Consider the following 21,014-nt stretch of genomic DNA (forward strand, 5'->3'; position numbering starts at 1 on the left):
CCTCCCTTCCCTGGGTATCAATAGACCTGGGGTGGGGAACCTGGACCCCTACCCGTGCTCTACAACAAGAGCAGCCACCGCAATGAGAAGCCCGTGCACCGCAACAAAGAGTAGCCCCAACTGGAGAAAGCCCGCGCCCAGCAATGAAGACCCAACACAGCCAAAAATAAATAAAAAACCCCAAAACAAACAAACAAACAAAACCCAACCAATCAACCAAACAAAAAACTCCTGGGATGGAATTCACCTGACTCTGGAGACTGCTCATGGAAAAACTTTTTTCTTTAAAAATAAAAAAAATCCCCCTGTGTCTTGGGCTTCCCATCCCTGTGAATGACCTTTGCTGTACTCTGTCCAGACTGAGGACCATTCCTGACAGCATCTCAGCCCCTACCCAAAAAGCAGTAAGGACTCTCTGTGTTTGGCCATCTCTTTAAAACACAGTTCAGAGATAGGTTGTTTTTAGACCTTTCTCTTTCCTTGGCACCTGTTCAATATCTATTCTATGAAACAACCTATAATGAATATTTCCATTAAAATTAATATTTTAAGAATATATAATGCCATGAGAAAATACTGTGGTAATTAAGAAGTGGATATAAAACTGTGTATATAGAACTCAGTTTCTTGAAAGAGGAAAGCCATCTATATGCTTGTGGGTATGGAAGAAAATATTCTGAAATAACACCATGACCTTAAACACTGTAATTAAAATCTCTCCACTTTAAAGAAAGTTTCCTGTTTGTCCAAGTTCATTAATCAGAAAACAACAAATGTATTAAATGGTGAAAACGTGTCATTCTAAGTAAGGCAGATGTGAGCGTAGAAGCCTCAGGAGAAAGTCTAACTGATGCCGTGGCCTCCGCAGCCTTCTCTGCAGCAAAGGCCCCAGAGCCCGCCCGGAGCCCAGGTTACCTGGTTGTTGACGACCACGTGGACGGTGCCGTGAGTCGTGTAGGACGGCAGGTCGCTCAGGTGGAAGGTCTCGTACACGATGCCCTGGCCGGCAAATGCAGCATCCCCGTGCAGAAGGATGGACATGACCTGCAGACGTGCAAAGGAGACCCCAAATGTGACGTGATCCTGACCACCACGTCCACAAGGCACACTGGAGATTCAGTCACGATCCACTTTTCAAAAAATGATGCATTTTGAGATAATTTCGAACTTAGAAAATGGCAGGAAGGCACAAAGACCCCCAGGGCCCCCCAGCACCCCCTTCCCCCTGAGGACATGCTCCAGGAGGGGGTCCTCCATGTCTGCACACCAGCCACCCAGCCATCATCTGCTGCAGAACCAATGCCCATCACCCCTGAACCCACCACGCAGGACCCTCTCAGCAGGAAGGCAATGCTGGCCCAGACGCCATGTGGACGTGCTCTTAGGGCCACGTCCCTTTAGCCTCTCGACCTGGAGCAGCCCATCGTGTCTCCCGTCTCCACGTCGCGGACAGGCCTTGGGCTCCGATGGTCCTGTGTGACCAGACTCAGGAACGGTGCATTCCGTACCAGGGGACACCAGAGCTGGCCTACCCCACGTGGATGAAGTTGACTTGGATCACCTGGACAGGTAGCTGTCTGTTTCTCCCTTTTTTTTTTTTTTGGTCACGCCGCGCAGCATGTGGGATCCTAGTTCCTCAACCAGGGATCAAACCTGCACCCCCTGCAGTGGAAGTGCAGAGTCTTAACCACTGGACCACCAGGAGGTCCCTGTTTCTCCCTTTAAACTCACCATTTCTCCTCGGTAACGAGAACAGTGAGGAGAACTAGATCTTGCTCCTTACCACACCTCCACCCACCCAGCAGCCTGAGTGGCCCCGCTGGGATGCTGCCAGGTGTCACTCCTACCTTCATGCGCTGGCATTCCATAAAAGCTTTCTCTTCTCGACTTATTTATTTGTATTCATATGTGCTCACGGATCCCTGTTTTATTCAACTGGATGTAACTGACTAGTATCTGTAGTTATTTGGACGCTCACACTGTCCCAAACTTGGCGTGGGGGTCCCGTGCCATCTGGACAGGCCCCATGGCTCATGGGGGCCTCCTTGCTTTCTGGCGCAACAGAGGTTTCAGCCCCCTGCTGCACTGTTCCCGCCCAGTCCTGGAAGCAGACACCTCTCTAAGGAGCCTGGTTCCTTCAGTGGAGGACGGCACTGAAGACTAGTAATTGTGTGCTCATCACCACTAGAACATCACCACTTCTAGGCTCTTTCAGCACAGAGCCAAAGACCAGATGTACAGGTTCGCGTACACAGAGATTTCGAAATCTGTACACTGTGTAACTACGATACCTCCAATTCCAATCCTTTTTCTGGGCCTTCCTCCTTCCGCATTTATAAACACCTCCTACACCGTGAGACACTGTTTCCACTGACCTCAATACATTACCTGTTTGCTTGGTACAGCCCCATGGCCCTGCCACCCCTGCTCCTTGACACCCTCTTGCTGTGTTTCCTCAGCTCCTGTCACCTCCCTGGGCCGTGGCGCCAGGAAGGGAAGGTCCACGTGCTCTTCAGGGACAAAAATCTAGATTTTTTTTTTTTTTTTAGCAGAACCCCATGTGTCCTGCTCTGAGGGACACAGGGACGCTGTCTAGGACAGGTGGAAGTGGACACAAGTGTCGGGTTTGCGCAGGGACCTCCTCAGAGGATTGCAGCCTTGCCAGGGCCCAAAGGACCAGGGAACATGGCGCCTCTTCCTGCTCGCCAGGACGCACGTTTCTCTGCAGAGCCTCCTCTGTACAACCTCGGCCTTCTGCCGTCGGGCACCTCAGGGTCAGCCTCCCCTCTCCTCATGCTGTTTCTCTTGATCTTCCGGAGGAGCTGTATTGTGCCTCTTGCTAGGCTGCACTCGGTCCCTTGTGTTCCTCAGCGCAGCGCTGCTTGCTAAAATCACACACCCTGGCGGCCCGATCTGGACCCAGGTAGGAGCGGGCCTCCGTCCGTGGCAGGCCACCCGCGGCGCTAGGGAGCTGCTTTCCCACACGAATGCCCCAAGGGCCACATCAGCCCTGAGCCAAGCTGGGTCAGGCTCAGTCCTGCACCAGGTTATAGAACAACCTTGGCCACATTTATAGAAATTACATAGCTTTTTCTGAAACACTGAAGGTTATGTAACAAATACTCCAGCTCCCTGGATTCTGGGTTTAACAGAAATCAGATAATTGCCTAAGGGTTTGGGAAGAGTAGCAAGGAGAGCAGGTGTGAAGGACTGGTGGGGTCTGGACCCGCCCGCTGAGCATGGGCAAAGGTGGGCTCAGATAGAGGGGCGGGGGCGGGGGCCTGGAAGGATGGGCCCTCCACGCCAGGCAGGGCACCCCCATGGACAGGGCACTCCCTCGGACAAGTGCCTGGTGACCACACAGGGCTAATCAGCCTCTCCTGGCCTCGCAGGATGGACTGCTGTGATCATCTGAAGCATGTTAGATACCCTCCACCACTTCTCCCTAGTTATTTCATTCCTTTTCAGGATGTTTCCAGCATTCTAAGCAAGCGATGCTGGAGTGGCTTTTTGTCTGTAATTTATGAATGTGGATGTCACAAAGTTTTCTGCAATCTTGTTCCCTTCCCTGGCCCCAAATGCCTGGGCCAGGGTCCCAGCCACAGACAGCGGAAATGCTGGAGGCACAGGTCAGTGATGCTGGTTTCCTCCCTATCCGTCCCCGGCCACTGTGTCACTGGCGGTCTCGGGGGCTGCACAGGAAGCCACTTTCTACCCGCTTGGAGTTTCTGAGGCGCCGTCCAGGCCCCCAAGCTCAGCAAAGTAACTCTCATGTCCTGACACCCTCCCCATGGGCCACACTCTTTGTGGTGCAGGAACCACTTCCTGTTCCCAATGCCACCTCTGGCCAGGATCCTGTTACCCTCTAACCATCCAAACACAGTACGAGTAGACTCACAGTGTTTTAAATTATAGAACCCAGTAAACGAATACTTGGTTCCACCTCTAAAAAGTCTGACCCCTCTCCAGGCATCCCTGGGCCAGGCTGCCCCCGGCCCAGCTCCTCCCTGCTCTGACCACAGCACAACCCCACCTCCATCTTTGTCCTTCTTTCATCTCCAGAGAATGTCCTTTTCTTCCCGTCTACCTCAATCCTGCTGTTTCTTTAATTAAATATGACAACTACCTGCTCTATCGATGAGAGGGTTTGACTGCCTTTCACTGCACTTCCTTCCACACCCATATACCTCTCTTCTGAAGTTCTTTACCAGTGAACCTGCAGCTTTACATCACACTGTGTATGTTCTCTTAGCTTCCTCACATATGACCCTATTTCGAGGAAGAACAAGGGATGCTTGAGAGTAGGGTGGTGATGCTGACTTTGAACACATGCCCCAGAACGCACACACAGACGCTACAAAAACTTGATTTTGCTTATTGCTTGGCTTTGAGGTTATCCTTAAGTAACAAGAACTGTACAATTTGTTACAGACAGACTTCTACTTTGAGATTAAACAAGGACAAACAGTTGAAATCCACTGAGGATTTCTATACATAAGTAGGCTGGCCAACCAACGTTAAACATTCAGCATCACACACCCGGAAAATGCCGGTAGCAGGGCCCCCCGGAACTAGAGCTGTTCTCCATCTCTAAACGGTGCCACCCTGGTACAAACTCGACCACCTCTCCTCCCACCTGTCAGTTTTACAATTCCTCCTTTAGGCTCACCCACACCTTTTCCTTAAGACTCTCTCCTCCTGTTCAGTGACAAAGCCTCTTTGTCCACCATGATATTGTGCAAGACTAGCTTCTCCACAGGTGTGGTGACAATGAAAGCAATCTACTCCCCACCTAGCTCTGGTGGTCACAACGTGGAAGGAAGCATTATCTGTAACTAGGATTAATTTATTAATACTGTGGCTACTCTTTCAAGATCCATTCAGAATATTTTGTTAAATTCCAGAAACGTGAGGTCTGGGACGTGCCTGAGGCTGTGAGCCGGTCCTGGACCATCTGGCCTTAGGGCCGCCCCTGGCCAGCCCCCGTGGCCTTACCTTCTTTCCCTCGGTGTCCCCGCAGTAAAACTGCTCAGCTTTAGTCTTGCCCATCACCACGGGATCGGCAGCCTCCAGGTGGGAAGGGTTCGCCACCAGCGACAGGGTGATGTTCCTGTCAGTCACACGGTTGATCCGCCGGTGATACATGCCCAGGTGGTACTTCACGTCTCCAGAACCCTGAAGGTACAAACAGTCAGTTTTTATCCTGGGCATGGAGATGCTTACTCTTCACGACAGCCCTGTCCTGTGTTATTTCTCCTCCCAGAACCCCCATTCCTGGAAGGATGGAAAGCCTTTCCCCAGAGTGGGTCTACCTAGGGCACAGGGAGAAGGTCCCTCAACCAGAGGCACACGTCCCAAACCCCAGCGGGGAGGACTACGGGGGCTGCCAGGCCTCTGATCTCTCTTTTCTCCGGGAGGTCGGCCACTGGCCACCTCCTTTGCAAGTGGTATGGAGGATCCCAGGCCCAGGTGCTTCCGGAGAAACAAGTGGAACCAGGGTCTGGTGTGGGTCAGAGCTATGCTAGTTTCTAAAAGAAATCAGGTGTCTCACCTCATCAGCTGCCTCCAGCTTTGAGTCGAACTGACAGAAAATCTGCTCCAGCTCCTTCCTGATGACGTTTGCAAGCACGTTCAGCCGCCCTCTGGTACACAGAGGAGCGAGCAGGGCCTGAGCTGTGTTCCAGGCAGCAGGCAATGCTGTTCTAGCCCCTTCCTCCCCCGATGGACAGGCAGTGCCTCGGTTTGCAGCCCGAGAGGAGCTGAGAGCAGAGCTGATGTGGGACACTCAGCCTCTGCTTGCCCGGCACCCAGGGCCACGACAAGGTGGGAGGAAGAAAGGTAGAAAACGGAGAAACACTGCCGGCCTGCGGCGAACGCTCCACCCTCAGCCTCCACTGCCGCCTTAAGCTGAGGTCTCCGCTCTACGTCACCGAGCAGCCTTCCCTCTAGGTTAACCTCCCTCAGTGGTGATCCCGACAAGGGCATGAGGCCAAGATGCCTGCCTAAAACCACTATGGCCTTGCGTGTGACAGTGGCTGCCGAGGGAGGGGATGCTGTGGCGGTGGCTGTCCCGGGGCAGGGGTGCAAGTGCGCTCCCGGCGAGCCAGCCTCCTTGCTTGCCTAGCGCCCCACCCCGTGCTCTGGGTGCATGAAGGGCGGCCAGGTACCTGTGCGGCATCCCCATGATCACGTAGTCCACTCCGTTCTCACTTGACTTGTCAATGATGGTCTTGAGGGCAGGAATCAGCACCTCGCAGCCTTCGAGACCAAAGCGCTTCTCAGATGACCACTTCCGCTGCAGGAACTCCTCAAACCTGGACAGGAACCAAGCCACTCTGAAGAGCCAAGTCACCAGGGCCAACCTTGCTTTCGTGGGGCTGTGGCCACACTCCAAACCCACCCACCCGTCAACAACCTGTGCCCCATTGACGGGACCGGTGCAGCCCCGTACCTGGTGGAGCGCACGAGCCGGGCCAGCAGGGTCCGCTTCTCCTCGTTGGTGAACTGCATGATCCCAGGCGTCTCGAATTTCTGCCGGATCCACTGGCACTGCTCCAGGTCATTGATGAACATGAACTCCACCCCAATGTGCTGGCAGTACGCCATCTGTTTTTCATGCACACACACACATGTTCAAGGGGATGTCCCCCCAGGTGTGTTGACTGCCCACTCAGCCAGAAGGCTGGCAGGAAAAGGTGGCCTCCCTTTCAAATGCAAGAGTCAGCTGTGACCTGGGGCACCAAGTCTGGGCCCACAACCTCCTCTCACTCCAATACAGAGCCCAGTAGGCAGGGAGGGGACAGTGAGAACCACTAAGCCAAGACATGCTCCCTTCATGGCGGGAGGACAGAAGCACCAGCCCGGGGATGGGGAAGCTCCTGGGGAAGACAGGTTCTCTGACCTCAAGGTCAGACTGTGCCCACCACCCTGAGGAAGAAAGGCCCTGTGCTGCCGGTGGATATCACAGCTCAGTGGCCACTTAAGTTTAGCAGGCTTTTATTTATTTATTTTAAAATTTTATTTATTTATTTATTTAGTTAGTTAGTTATGGCTGCGTTGGGTCTTCGTTGCTGCGTGTGGGCTTTCTCTAGCTGTGGCGAGCTGGGGCTACTCTTCGTTGTGGTGCACGGGCTTCTCGTTGTGGTGGCCTCTCTTGTTGCGGAGCACGGGCTCTAGGCACGCGGGCTTCAGTAGTTGTGGCTCACGGGCTTAGTTGCTCCGCGGCATGTGGGATCTTCCTGGACCAGGGCTCGAACCCGTGTCCCCTGCATTGGCAGGCGGATTCTTAACCACTGCTTTTAGGAATTTAAAAAGCAATGCCCTGGTGTGACAATAAGTTTTAAAATATATATATATATATATATATATATATATATATATATATATATTGGCCACACTGCACATCTTGTGGGATCTCAGTTCCCTGACCAGGGATCAAACCCAGGCCATGGTAGTGATAGTGCTGAATCCTAACCACTAGGCCACCAGGGAACTCCCGACAATAAGTTTTAGAGCCCACAAATGCCTTCCAATGTCTTCGCAGCAGCCATGCTGACCAAGGACTTAGAGGGCCGGGTTCTGCTTGGTGGTTCTGTCCGTGACCCCCTTTGGTTTTCACAACAGACATGGAAACTGGCTGGCACAGTGCAGGGTGAGGATGCACCTGGGATCCCAGTGGTGGGTCCAGATCTGACACCAGAGCAGGGGTGGGCACCTCTGCATGTTAATTCCATGATAATGAAACAAAGCGACATTTGCCTGAACTCAAAATAATGGCCAACCACAACGCACTCGCTATCATCCTAGCCAAGAGGAGGAAAATCTTGCCTAGGGACAAAAAGAGGAAATGGAGCTAGGAAAGACCTTGGTGTTTAAGGTATTTTCATTAACTCCAAAACTATATTTCCCTGATGACACCTCACGTGATAAACTGGGAACTTTTAAACTGGATGCACAAGAAGCCCAGGGATGGGGGGTGCTGGCCTGCCTTCCCTGACTTCAGAGCCAGCGCGAGTCACCACTTCCACCAGAGCTGTACAGTGACAGTGCCCTGATCTACTGAACCGCAGAAGAAAGTGTATTTCTACACAAACACATTTGAGAAAACATGGCCCAGCCACAGCATCTGTTAACATGAACCTTGAACCTTCCTCCACCAGCTTAAAAAAGGGTGCATCTTCCCTGGGACCCAAGTCTGAGTTGTAAGCCTAGCAGAGAGGAGAGGAAGGGGTAGGGAGAGAGGGGAGGGGAAGAGAATGAAGGAAGGGAAAGGGGGAGAGGAGGGGGAGGGAGGAAGTGGGGAGGGAAGAGGAGGGGAAGGGGAGGGGGCTCCCTCCTTTACCAATGGAGGCAGGAGAACACGCCCGTGCTCCTTATGCCTGATGGGCAGTATGTCCATTACTGAACAATTAAAGGCTCAAAGGAAACTATTAGGTCAAAAACAGTATGTCTCCATTATTATCAGCATGAATTTAGCTATTAACTTGGACACATAGTTACTGGTCCCCTGGATCATATTTTGTTTTTCCTGTTCTTCGCTCAATCCCCAGGAGAAAAGGGCAGGGAGTTTTAGGTGCCGATTCTTAGCTTCTCTCTCTAGTGAGACGTTAGGAAGCCAGGAAATTGCACTCGCTCTAAATATTCAAAGAGCTGCAAGTTGATTATTATGTCACGGGACCAAGAACATACTTAAGTTCTGTCAGCTCACACAGCCACCCAGTGCATGCACATGTCACGTGTAAACATACTTAACCCACCATCATCGGATGAGTTTACACAAATATCTGTAAACAACGAGAAGGGGTATTCCGAACTGGGACAAGTCAGAATGGTAGGCTCTCTTGGGAGAGCCCTGGACGTGGGACCCTCTGGGGACAGGGGGTGCTATGGCTGGGACCCCTGGAGTCCAGGTCCAAGTGTCCACAACAGCCCAACTCCTGGGTTCTGGCAATGGATGAAATGAGAGCCGTGCATGGCTCTCTGCCCCTTTCAAATGCAGGATCAGTACAACCTGGGGCTCAAGCAGTCGCTTGCAAACACAGCTGTGTATCCTTATCTCTGGGAGATTTGTAAAAATGCACATTTCCGGTCTCCAAAACCAGAGCTGACTCAATTGGTCGTAGGTGGGCCAGGAATCTCCCCAGGCGTTCCTATTCAAGCTGGCTTGGGAATGACACCCTTTATTTACCTAATGCTTTAGGACACATTTTTTAAAGTCGGAAGCAAAGTCTACATTTTGTTATGGTTGATTGTAAAAATAAAAAAACATGGGTTTTCATCAACAAAATAGCAAAAAACAAAACAAAACAATTCCCTTTCCCTTATATTAAAAAAATATATAGGATCAAGAGAAAAACAACCTAGTCTGGAGGCCTCCTGCCAACATAAGTTTTTAGCAAGTCCACTGGAGTTTTCTGGAAACGACTTGTGTTTTCTTACCTCCAGGCGCCGGATGATCTCCCGCAGCGGAAGGGCCGACTCCTGTCCGCCAATGAACGTGGTGGTAGGCAGGTGGAAGACCTTGTCCAGGTCAGACTCATCCAGGCCGTAGAACCCTACGAGGTGAGGAGAGACGGGCACAGCCATACGGGGGCCACAGTTTAGGAAAAGGGGGAGGGACTCCCCAGGGGAGAGAAAAAAGAAGAACAAAATCATAAAAACCTCTGTTATGTATGAAAATAAATACTGTATTACAGCCAGAAACACAAACTTTAGCAACAAACAGAAGCTGAGTATATTACTGGCATCACAGGTAAAGGAGAATAAATTCATATGATGCATATATTAGTCCAGTGCACCAATTATTCAAAATTTATAGAAAAATGTATTTCCAGGTGCCACAGACACAAAGCAATTTAGGTTTGAAAAGGCACTGGGTAAGTCAATCAGAAAGCAAATGAAAAATAGTTAAGGAGAGAATTCAAGTAGAAAATGAGGAACTGGGCTAGACTAGATCATATATGTCTTAATGGTGATGGCATTTGTATGTGGTGAGTGGAAGCTAGGAGACTGAGAAGTGAGGGACAGTCACCAAGAAGCCCAGTGGCCTGTGGGAGAGCTGGCAGGCAGCAGGGCAGAGGCTTCCACAGCCACCTCTGATGAAGGATGGCGCCGTCTCCTGGAAGACCTCCAACTGCACATAAAGACCCATCCTCCAGACAGTGCTCGTAAGTCACAGATCTGATTATCGCTCTCCCCAGTCCAATACCGACACGTATTTACTGACTAATTGCTAAGGAACCGACTATCACTGACTCATCACTGCTATTTGCTGAGCAACACGTGCAAGGTGCCTCCTCATCTGAAAGCATATTTCAAACTGACAAGCACGTGATGGAGTGGAGGGGCTCTTTCCAGGGCATTATGCGCTTGTTTCATGTTGCAATAAGCAAAGGGGAAGAGACTTGGAGGAAAACTGTCCAGTGACACTATAGGTTAGGCTCCCACCCACAAGATATTGGCTGGAGTGAGGCAAGATGCAGTTCACAATCCCAGACGCCGGGATGAAATGTGAAATGAGCACCCCCAGTCTCTAACACCTGACTGTGCAAAAGGTCAGACAGTCTCCCATGTCCTGGCCTAATTAAGTGTAAATAAGACAGAGGGCTCAGTAAGGGGCCCAAGCAGTTGCTTGCAAACACAGCTGTGCATCCAAATCTCTAGGGAATTTGGGAGATTTGTAAAAATGCACATTTCCAGGCTCCAATGCCAGGACTTGACTCAACTGGTCATGGATGGGCCATGAACATCCCTGGATGATCCTATTCAAGCTGGCTTGGGAACAACAGCTTTTATTTATCTGATGCTCTAGGACGCTTTTTTCATTTAAGTTTTAAAAGCAAATTCTATGTTTTTCAACCATTTTTGGTTTTATTAAAACAAAAGCAACCTGGCTTTTTTTCACCTTGGGGTGGTGGTGGTGATGGTAGAGTGGCTTGGTTAAGCTATGCACCCATTTCCTGCTGTTATTCTATCAAGAATGAGGATGGACCATCACGTGGGCCTGATAAAGCATGGCTCTGGCCCTTCACAGCCCAGCTCTCAGTGTTTATGGAGGAAAACCAGAGTTATTTGGGGGACACTTTTCTTAGCTCATGGGAACACTCAGCAGTGGGGGCTCAGGGAACTGGGGTATCCAAAGAGTGCACACTCTGTTGGGAACAGTTTGGACATTTTGATTGTGGAGTTAACCAACGACCCGTGTGTCCCAGAGGAGAACGTGGGCTTGTCGTGACCTTTCAGCATGAAGAGCCCACGGCCTCACCATATGTGTGATTTTTCATTTCCATCACCATGAACTGATCATTCTTGGGCTCTACTACTGAACTTCAAAATTGCTGGCCTTGCTTCTGAGTTCTTCAGTCATTTAAGAACTTAAATCTACACACGTCTGGGAAGGTACTATAGACATATTCCTACCTATTCCCCCACCAAGTGCAATTAAAAACCCCAGATATCATATATAAAACAAATGTAAGATGACGCCAAAGGGTGGAGAAAAAAGCCAACCAGCCAAGGAGGTCCCTGGGTTTCCTTTTGGGCTCCCATATCCCAGACTTGGAGCAAAGAATGTGGAAACCTCTACAGGTGTAGACAGAAAAAGCCCCAACAAAAGCTGCTCTCTTTAAAGGACCAAGAGAAAGGCAGCCTCTCAGGACAGAAAACTTTTAGACTGTAACTGCTCTGCTCCACCCAAACATGCGGAACACACTGCAGTCCCATCAACACCCTTGCCAGGCTGCGGTGCACTCTGACCTCTGACCCCACCCAAAGGTTTCAGAGAAGGCCCAAGAGGAAGCCCAAACTTTCATTCCCTCTGGGAGGTAATGCACTAGCCCACTCCCCCATCCTAATGTCAACAGAGACTTTGGGGCCCAGAATGTCCATCTCCACCGGGGAGTAACTAGGTGGGCCCCTCCCTACCAGAGCAGTGTTCAGAGGAGCCTTGCTATAACAAAGATTTAAACAAGATCCCATCTCATAATACCCAAAATGTCCTGGTTTCAATATAAAAAAAAAAAGAAAAATCACGTTTAACAAGAACCAGGAATATGTCAGATTGAACAAGAAAAGATAATCAATAGACACTAACACCAAAATGACACAGATGTTAGAATTATCTAAGATTCTCAAGAAGCCATTATCAAATGATTTCAGTGAGCAATTAAAACATGACAGAGACATGAAAAAAAAATTAAGTCTCAGCAAAGACATAGAAAGTCTCTGCAAAAAATTAAGATACAAAGAAGCACCAAATGGGAAATTTTGAAACTGCAAAATATCATAACCCAAATTAAAACTTAGTAAATGGGCTCAATGGCATTATCAGAGGACAGAGGATCAGTGAACTTAAAGGGAGAACAACAGACATAAACCAACCTGAAGAATACAGAGAAAACAGATGGGGGGGAAAAAAAGGGAAGAAAGTCCTGGGGACATGTGATGCTGTAACAAAAGATTTCACAATTGTGTTGATGAATCTCGGAAGGAGAAGAGAAAGTGGGAGGCTGAAAACTTCCCAAATATGGCAAAAGACTTACCCCACAGACTCAAGAAGCTCAGTGAACTCACAGAATAAAGCCAAAGAAATCCATGTCAAAATATGTTACAATTAAACTTTTGAGGGCTTCCCTGGTGGCGCAGTGGTTGAGAGTCCGCCTGCTGATGCAGGGGACGCGGGTTCGTGCCCCGATCTGGGAGGATCCCGCATGCCGCGGAGCGGCTGGGCCCGTGAGCCGTGGCCGCTGAGCCTGCGCGTCCGGAGCCTGTGCTCCGCCACGGGAGAGGCCACAACAGTGAGAGGCCCACGTACCACAAAAAAAAAAAAACAAAAACTTCTGAATTTAAAGACAGAAAAAATCTTGAAAGCAGCCAGAATATAGTGACACTTTGCCTAGAGGGCAAAAAACCTCAAATAACAGTGGATTTCTCAACAGAGGACAAAACAACTCAAATAATAGTGCATTTCTCAACAGAAGCCATGGAGACCAGAAGGAAGTAGCACCACACTTACCAAGAGCTGAAAGAAAAGAACTGTTTCCACAGAATCCTATATACAGTGATAATATCCTATAGGAATGAAGGAGAAATCAAAACGTTTTCAGATGAAGAGAACTAAGAGAATCTGTCATCCTAAATGAATGGCTAAAAGAAGTTGTAAACAGAAAGGAAATGATCCCAGAAGGAATCAGACAGGAGGAAGGAAGAAAGAACATGGAACTAAAAAATACAGGTAAATAAAAGACTTCTCCTCGTGGGTCTTCTAAATTATGTTTGATGATTGAAGCAAAATTTGTAATATTATCTGATGCAGTTCTAAACATATGTAGAGGAAATATTTAAGATAATTATATATTTTACATGTAGAGAATGAAGGGATGTAAAGGGAGGTAAGTACACTTCACTTGAACTGGTAAAATGATGACACCATTAGATTGTGATAAGTTATGTAGTGATATAACACCTAAACAGCCACTAAAAAGGCTAAAAACCATTAAAAACACACAGAGAGATGATCAAAAAGACTATATATAAATAAAAATGGAATTTTAAAGTATAGGTGTAAAAACCTAGAGGAAGTCAGGAAAAAGAAAGCAGAGAAATGAATAGGGACAAATAAAATGAAGGATAAAATGGTAGACTTAAGCCCTAACATATCAATAGTTACAGTAAATATAAATAGTCTAAATATACTACTTAAATGACAGAGATTGACGGAGTGGATTAAAAAAACAGGACCCAACTATATGCTTGACTTCAAATACAGTGATTTAGGCAGATTGAAAGTAAAAGAGGGCTTCCCTGGTGGCGCAGTGGTTGCGCGTCCGCCTGGGATGGAAGAAGATATGTCATGTAAAACATGTCCAACAAAAGCAGGAGTAGCTATATTATCATCAGATAAAGTATACACAGAGCAAAGAAAATTACTAGAGACAGAGAGGGACACTGTATGATAAAAAGATCAATCCACCCAGAAGACATAGCAATCCTAAATGTGTGTGTACCGAACAACAGAGACGCAAAATATGTGAAAAAAAACAACTGAGGACTAAAAAGAAAAATAGACAAACCCACAGTTTGTCTGGAGACTTCAAAGCCCTTCAGTCAATAATCGATTAAAAAAGTAGATAGAAAGTTGCCAAAGATATAGAAAGACCCTACAACTGGCAGGATCTAATGGACATTTATAGAACACTTCACCAAACAACAGCAGAGTATGCATTCTTTCCAAATGTCCATGGAACATATGCCAATTCAGACAATATAGTGGGCCATAAAAACACCTCAACAAATTTAGCAGAACTGAGGGACTTCCCTGGTGGTCCAGTGGTTAAGCATCTGCCTTCCAATTCAGGGGATGTGGGTTCGATCCTTGGTCGAGGAACTAGGATCCCACATGCCATGGGGCAACTGAGCCCACGAGCCACAACTAGAGAGAAGCCAGTGCGATGCAACTGGAGAAGCCCACGCGCTGTAACAAAAGATCCCGTGTGCTGCAACTAAGGCTCGACGAAGCCAAAAACAAAAAAATTTAGCAGAACTGAAATTATATGGAGTACATTCTCCAACAACAATGGAATCAAACTAGAAATCAATAAGAGAAATATAAAAGGAAAATCTCCAAATTCTTGGAAACTAAACAACACCTTCTAAATAATCCATGAGTCAAAGAAGAAATATTAAGGGGTATCAAAAAATACACTGAACTAAATGGAAATGAAAATACAACATGTCAAAGTCTGTAGGACAGCTAAAGCAGTTCTGAGAGGGAAATTTACAGCAGTAAATGCAAACATTAGAGAAGAGGAAAAGGCTCTAAGTAATCTATAAGATCTTACCACAAAAACCTAGAAAAAGAAGGGAAAAAAAAAGCAATACAAAGAAAGCAGAAGTAAGGAAATAAAGATAAGAGCAGAAATAAATGAAATTGAAAACAGCAAAACAGAAAAATCCATGAAACAGCTGGTTCTTTGGAAAGATCAGTAACATTGACAAACTTCTAATAGGACTAACAAAGAAAAAGAGAAGACACAAATTACCAATATCAGGAATAAAAGGGGATATCAATACAGACCCTGCAGATATCAAAAAGATACTAAGGGAATACTATGAACAACATACACTTGACAACTCAGATGTAAACAAACCATTCCTAGAACAACACAAACTGCTGTTACCCACCCACTATGAAACAGATAATCTGAATAGCTCTAACTTTTAAAGAAATCGAATTCATAAATAAAAAGCTTCTGAAAAAGAAATCCAAACCCATATGGTTTTGCTGGGGAATTCTACTGAATGTTTAAAGAAGAATTAACACCAAGTCTACACAGTCTCTTTCAGGAATCAGAGTAGGAAGAAAACTTCTCAGCTTATTTTACAAAGCTAGAATTACCCTGATACCAAGAGCAGAAAAAGACAGTCAGAAAAAAAAAAATTACAGACCAATATTCCCTACGAATACAGATGCAAATACATATATATAGATGCAGCAATATGCAAAAAGAATTATATACCATGACCAATTGAGGTTTATTCCAGAAGTACATGTAAGTTTGGTTCAATATTTGAAAATCAATCGATGTAATCCACCATTGATCAGGAACAAAGCAAGGATGTTCATTCTTATGCCTCTTAGTCAACATGGTACTGGAAGGTCCAACCAGGGTAATTGGGCAAGAAAAGGAAATAAAGGGCAAACAGATTGGAAATGAAGAAATAATTGTTCCTATTTTCAAGTGAGATGATTGCCTACCCAAAAAATTCTAAAGAATCTACTAAAAAAAAAAAAAGTCCTAGAATAAGTGAGCTCAGCAAGGTCACAGGACACAACACAAAAACAATCAATTGTATGTCTAGATATTAGTAATGAATAGATGGACACTAAATTTTTTTTAAAAAAGGAAGTACTGACATGAAAATCTAACAAAACATGTACAGAATTTGTATGCTGAAAACTACAAAAAGCTGATGAAAGAAATCAAAGATCTAAATAAATGAGACATACTATGTTCATGGATTGAAGGGCAACATAGTAAAGATGTCAATTGTCCTTAAATTGATCTATAGGTTTAACACAATCCCTACCAAAATGTCAGCAAGAGTTTTTGTAAATGTAGACAAGCTTATTCTAAAATTTACATGGAAAGAGATAGGCCCTAGAACAGCCAAGGCAATTCTGGAAAAGGAAAATAAAGTTCAGCAGCTACAGTAATCAAGACAGTGTGGTACTGGTGGAGAGACACACCTTTTAAAAGAACAGAGAACCCAGAAACCGACCCACTGAATAAGTCCAACTGATTTTTGATAAAAGTGTATAAAAGCAATTCAATGATAAGAAAGACAAACTTTTCAGTTAATGGTGCTGGAGTGATTGACATCCACAGGCCAAAAATAAACAAATCTTGATCTAAACTTCATATCCTATACAGAAATGAACTCAAAATGGATCATAGAGTTAAATGTTAAATGCAAAACTATAAAACCTTTAGAAAAATACAGGAGAAAATCTTCAGGATCTAGAAATAAGAAAAGAGTTCTTAAACTTGACATCAAAAACATGATCCATAAAAGGGAAAATTGATACACTGGACTATAGAGTTTAAAACTTTTGCTCTGTAAAAGACCCTATTAGCCAAAGAACAGAAACAACACAAACGTCCTTCAGTGAGTAAATGGTTAAAACAATTCTGGGACATCTATGGCAAGGAATGCTACTCAGCAATTAAGAAGGAAAAAACTAGTGTTAGAAAATCATGCTGATTGAAAAATGTCAATTCCAAAATGTTACATATTGTGATTTGTAAAATATTCTTGAAATGACAAAACTATAGAAATGGAGAACAGAACAGTGGTTGCCAGGGGTCAAACATGGGGGTGGGGTAGAAGGGGAGTAAGTGTGGCTACAGAGGGGCAGCAGGAATGACCGCTGGAGTGATGTAGACCTCTGTGGCTTGACTGCTGTCAGTGTTGGTATCCTGGTGTGATGTACTATGGTTTACAAGATGGTACCACTGAGGGAACTGGCTGAAAGGCATATGAGAATGTCTCTGTTATTTTTCATAACTGCATACAATTATTTCAAAGTGAAAAGTTTAATCAAAACTAGAGTCTCACAGACATTAAAAGATGGAGGAAAAGGAGAACTTCTGAGTGACACCTGGCATGGAAGGAAGACTGACCACTGGGGTGAGTGACAGCAGGCAGATGACCCCCGGCACCCCACTCTGGATTCTTCAAAGGTGCTCTGCCCAGAACCAAGGGTCATTTAGGATTCCTTACTTCATTAAGTAACTTTTTATCAGTACTTCAGTTGTCCTTCAAACATGGGAAGATCAAAAGGGAAAAAATGCCCAGGAAGCAGAATCTGAAAGAATCCAGAGTCCAGTCAAAGGCACAGTGCAGGACGTGGAGGAAAGGATGTGCCAACATGCAGAATGTAGTGTGGCCTCGGGTCCCCGCTGGCTACAGCGGGAGCTAGAGACAGCCTACGCTAAAGACGGAAGCCCAGCGAAGCGATGGTGAGACACACGTGGAGATGAAAATGATCTTCAGAACACAAATGGACAGAAGCTAATATGACATGGTAAGTAGCTCTACCTGTTGGATAACAGCTATATGACAGGAAAAACATATCTCAAGACAATTAACAAACTTCAAAACACTTGACAGAGTTGTGTCAACTTTCCCCAAATTGCATGCTGGGGAAAGCTGCACATCCTGTTCAAATGAAGTCCTCAGCTCCAGAAAAGTGAAAGGCTCGTTATTTTCATACCTCCTACTGTTAGCATTCGAAGTCGTTCCTTGAAAACTGCAAGATCTGAGAGGCAGAGTGGGATAGCATGGGTGAGTGCAGAGGGAAAAAGACAGGTGAGAGTTAGTTTAAAAAAACCCAAAACACCCAAAACCCTACACCATTACCGCAGGAATAGGCAGCACAAACACTGTCACACAGACATAGACACTGAAGGAGAACAAGGGAGGGGGGATATGTGGTCTGAGAGCTACTTTGATAAACATGGAAACGGTTCATGAACAGCTGGAATAAGGTGAATCTGAAGGAGGGAAAGGCCACTCCCTGAGACCAAAAAGCCACCGTGTGGTGGCAGCTGAGACCTCCTCACTTCCCCATCCTGAACAAGTGGCTGACACAGAGCTCTCCTGGGAAGTCAAATGTACCCAGTCCAGACTGCTTTGGGATGAAAAAACTGGGGAAAAGAAAATGAAAAAGCCTAATTTTTGAGTCCCATTCCTCAGAACTAGAGCATCAGGCAGCAGACTAGACCCAAAACCTCAAGCTCCTGCTGGATTCTAAAGAGTAGAAGGTAGGTCCTTGGCCACCTCTCTCGAGAAGGTAGACCCAGGATGGAGGAACTCAGCTGCTGAGGACACAGGCTGAGAGCCACACACGTGCACCGCTGCACACACTCCTGCCCCACACCTGGAAGCTTGCCTGGTGCTAGTGAGAATCAAGATGTTGATCTGGACACACTAAATACCCCCTGACGCTGGTTCCCTGGGAGGGCGGGCCTGATGACTGAGGGGTCAGAGCATGGTCACTGGCACTGTGGCTGCTCCCTGCCCTGGGAGTAGAGAGGAAGGCCAGCCAATGCATCCTTAGACGCTGATGGCAAGAGCTCTGACTCAGAGAGGACGGAGACGCCTGCTCTGAGTGGGTAAAGCTCTCCTCCTCGCCCTCGAGGACGGCAGCACCTACCGAAGACCTCAGAGCCAGTGGCTCTCAAGACAATGGAACGTCCAGGTCCTGCACAAAAGCATGGATGTTTTGCTTAAGGCAAGGATGAAGACTCTTCATTTTTTCCCTTCAATCCTCATAATCAAGACATAGGACCATGCCAAGGAGCCATAAGCGTTGCCTGTCAGACTATCTCCCCACCTCCCACGCCGTCTCCCCACCCGCCGCCGGCCTCAAAGGGAACTGCAAACGTGCATCTGTTAAAAAAAAATCTAGGGACTTCCCTGGTGGCGCAGTGGTTAAGAATCTGCCTGCCAATGCACGGGACACGGGTTCGAGCCCTGGCCCGGGAAGATCCCACATGCCGTGGAGCAACTAAGCCCGTGCGCCATGACCACTGAGCCTGACCACTGAGCCTGCGTTCTAGAGCCCGCGAGCCACAACTAATGAGCCCGCGTGCCACAACTACTGAAGCCCGCGCGCCTAGAGCCCCTTGCTCTGCAACGAGAAGCCACCGCAATGAGAAGCCCGCGCACCGCAACGAAGAGTAGCCCGAGCACCGCAACGAAGAGTAGCCCGCATGCAGCAACAAAAACCCAACGCAGCCAAGAAATAATGAAATAAAATTAAAAAAAAAAATCTAAAGGCAATCTGGTAAAATGTTTACATTTTTTCACTCTGGGTACTGGATACATGGATGCTTTTATTTTTATCTGCACTTTTTGGATATTTTTAAAATAAAATACGAAGAAAAGACACAAACCGAAGGCGAGTGGAAAGAGAATAGATATTCTGGTTGTCATTTACAGAAAGCGCAAGGGATTCCCAGCACCTGAGCACTTCAAAACATTTTTAAAAATTACTTCTTGATGAGCACAAGATGCTCTGCTGGAGAGACAGAGAACGGCTGAGATCTGGCCGTGTTCTTTCTAAACGAAGCATAGCCGGAGAGAAGCAGGGATGTGCCTTGGTCTGCCAGTTCCTGGGCATCCAGGAGGGAGGACACCCCTGCAGGGGGATGTACCCACAATGACCTTAGCTTGGCCTGCCCTCCTGAGTCACTTGGGGAACCTGATCCCAACTCTTCACTCAGTGGCCTGGTGGCACCACACACTCACTGCACACAGCAGCCAATAAATGCTAAGTAAACTGCTCTCTATTGTTCGGAAATTATGAAAGCAGATTAAAATTCAACTCTATTTTTAGCTCATTCTTCCCAGCCATCAAGGGGGCAAAACTCAACCAGAAAGAATGCTCTGGAAGGTCAGAAGGGTGGGGAGACTTCATGTCCTGCTGTGCTGGACATGAAGGAGCGAAAATGTTGCCATAATTTGGACTTTTGAATTGCCCTTTTAACTATTTAACTCAAGTTCATTTCCTAAGACTGACAATTTGCAAACACTAATGGTAAACAGAAGGTTCACGCCTTCCTCTCTTTTATTTACAGAATGTTTTGAGTGCTCCTTTAATTATGTTTAAATCTCACATTTAAGTAAATTTCAATCATTTTTGTCACTGTGAATAGTTATACTATAGAATTTATACAGAAACCACAGACGATGGCATTTTTAAGCTGGAATCTAACTCAAATGCTGCACTTGGAAGAGGAGAGGAAATTGAGGGCAAGAGCTAATGAGAACTTTCTCCACGTCCCCACCCAGCCAAGGGCAGCTCTGCTGAGGCCAGAAACAAGACTGCCCCACACCCCGTCCTCACCCCAGCGAAGCAAGGACTGGATGCCAGCGCAGGACTGCAGCCTGGAGGGGAAAGAGCGCACAGGCTGTCTGGAGTTGATTTGTTTCTACTTAAGGTGGCAACAACCCCGACCCCAACGGACTTGCTGTCAAAAGCTGCACGCTGACCCTTCTTTAGGGCCAACCAGGAGAGGCCTCGCTAGGAAACGTGATCCCATCTGGAGACTTCCCACCTCTCCCTAGGGAGGAATGTGGAATGTGTGCCCAGGCATCTCAGGTTGGAGATCAACTCTCCTCCACCCGACGAGGTGTGGTGGACATAAATCAAGATGCGCTTCTGGGGGACACCTGGAACCTGGTTCCTAACATAACACATCTTGGGAAAAGGCCCCCCTTTCCTAAGCAGTCACCGCACAATTCTAGAACATAACCCACACCTAACTGAGAAACATTAATTTTTAAATTTTAATCAAAATAATCAGTAATCCCACCATCTCAATGATATTTCTGTTGCATTCACAGTATGTTCTGTGTGCGCGTGTCTCATGGTGACCCTGACATGCTGGGACCATCCAGGAGCTGGAGCATGTCGGCCAAGTCTGCCGTCTACCTGTTAACACTCTCTC

The 21,014-nt window shown here is 46.9% G+C and overlaps 1 protein-coding gene across 3 annotated transcripts in view; it reads right to left on the reverse strand.

Moving 5' to 3' along the window:
- Window positions 1-561: 561 nt before the first annotated feature.
- The window catches only part of LOC114484926 (2-oxoglutarate dehydrogenase complex component E1-like), a 55,216-nt gene continuing 34,763 nt past the window's right edge, over window positions 562-21,014 (reverse strand). For 2 of the 3 annotated variants that reach the window (XM_028484443.2, XM_028484444.2), the window contains exons 5-11: window positions 17,774-17,818; window positions 9,439-9,554; window positions 6,452-6,606; window positions 6,168-6,314; window positions 5,552-5,642; window positions 4,996-5,175; window positions 562-1,044 (exon numbers count right to left, since the gene is read on the reverse strand). In XM_028484443.2, coding sequence (XP_028340244.1) covers window positions 844-1,044; window positions 4,996-5,175; window positions 5,552-5,642; window positions 6,168-6,314; window positions 6,452-6,606; window positions 9,439-9,554; window positions 17,774-17,818 — 935 coding nt within the window. In that variant the 3' untranslated portion in view covers window positions 562-843. The remainder of the gene's footprint in view (window positions 1,045-4,995; window positions 5,176-5,551; window positions 5,643-6,167; window positions 6,315-6,451; window positions 6,607-9,438; window positions 9,555-17,773; window positions 17,819-21,014) is intronic. The other variant, XM_028484442.2, reaches the window with a different exon arrangement.

The sequence above is a fragment of the Physeter macrocephalus genome, unplaced genomic scaffold (assembly GCF_002837175.3).
Source record: "Physeter macrocephalus isolate SW-GA unplaced genomic scaffold, ASM283717v5 random_170, whole genome shotgun sequence".
Classification (NCBI taxonomy): domain Eukaryota; kingdom Metazoa; phylum Chordata; class Mammalia; order Artiodactyla; family Physeteridae; genus Physeter; species Physeter macrocephalus.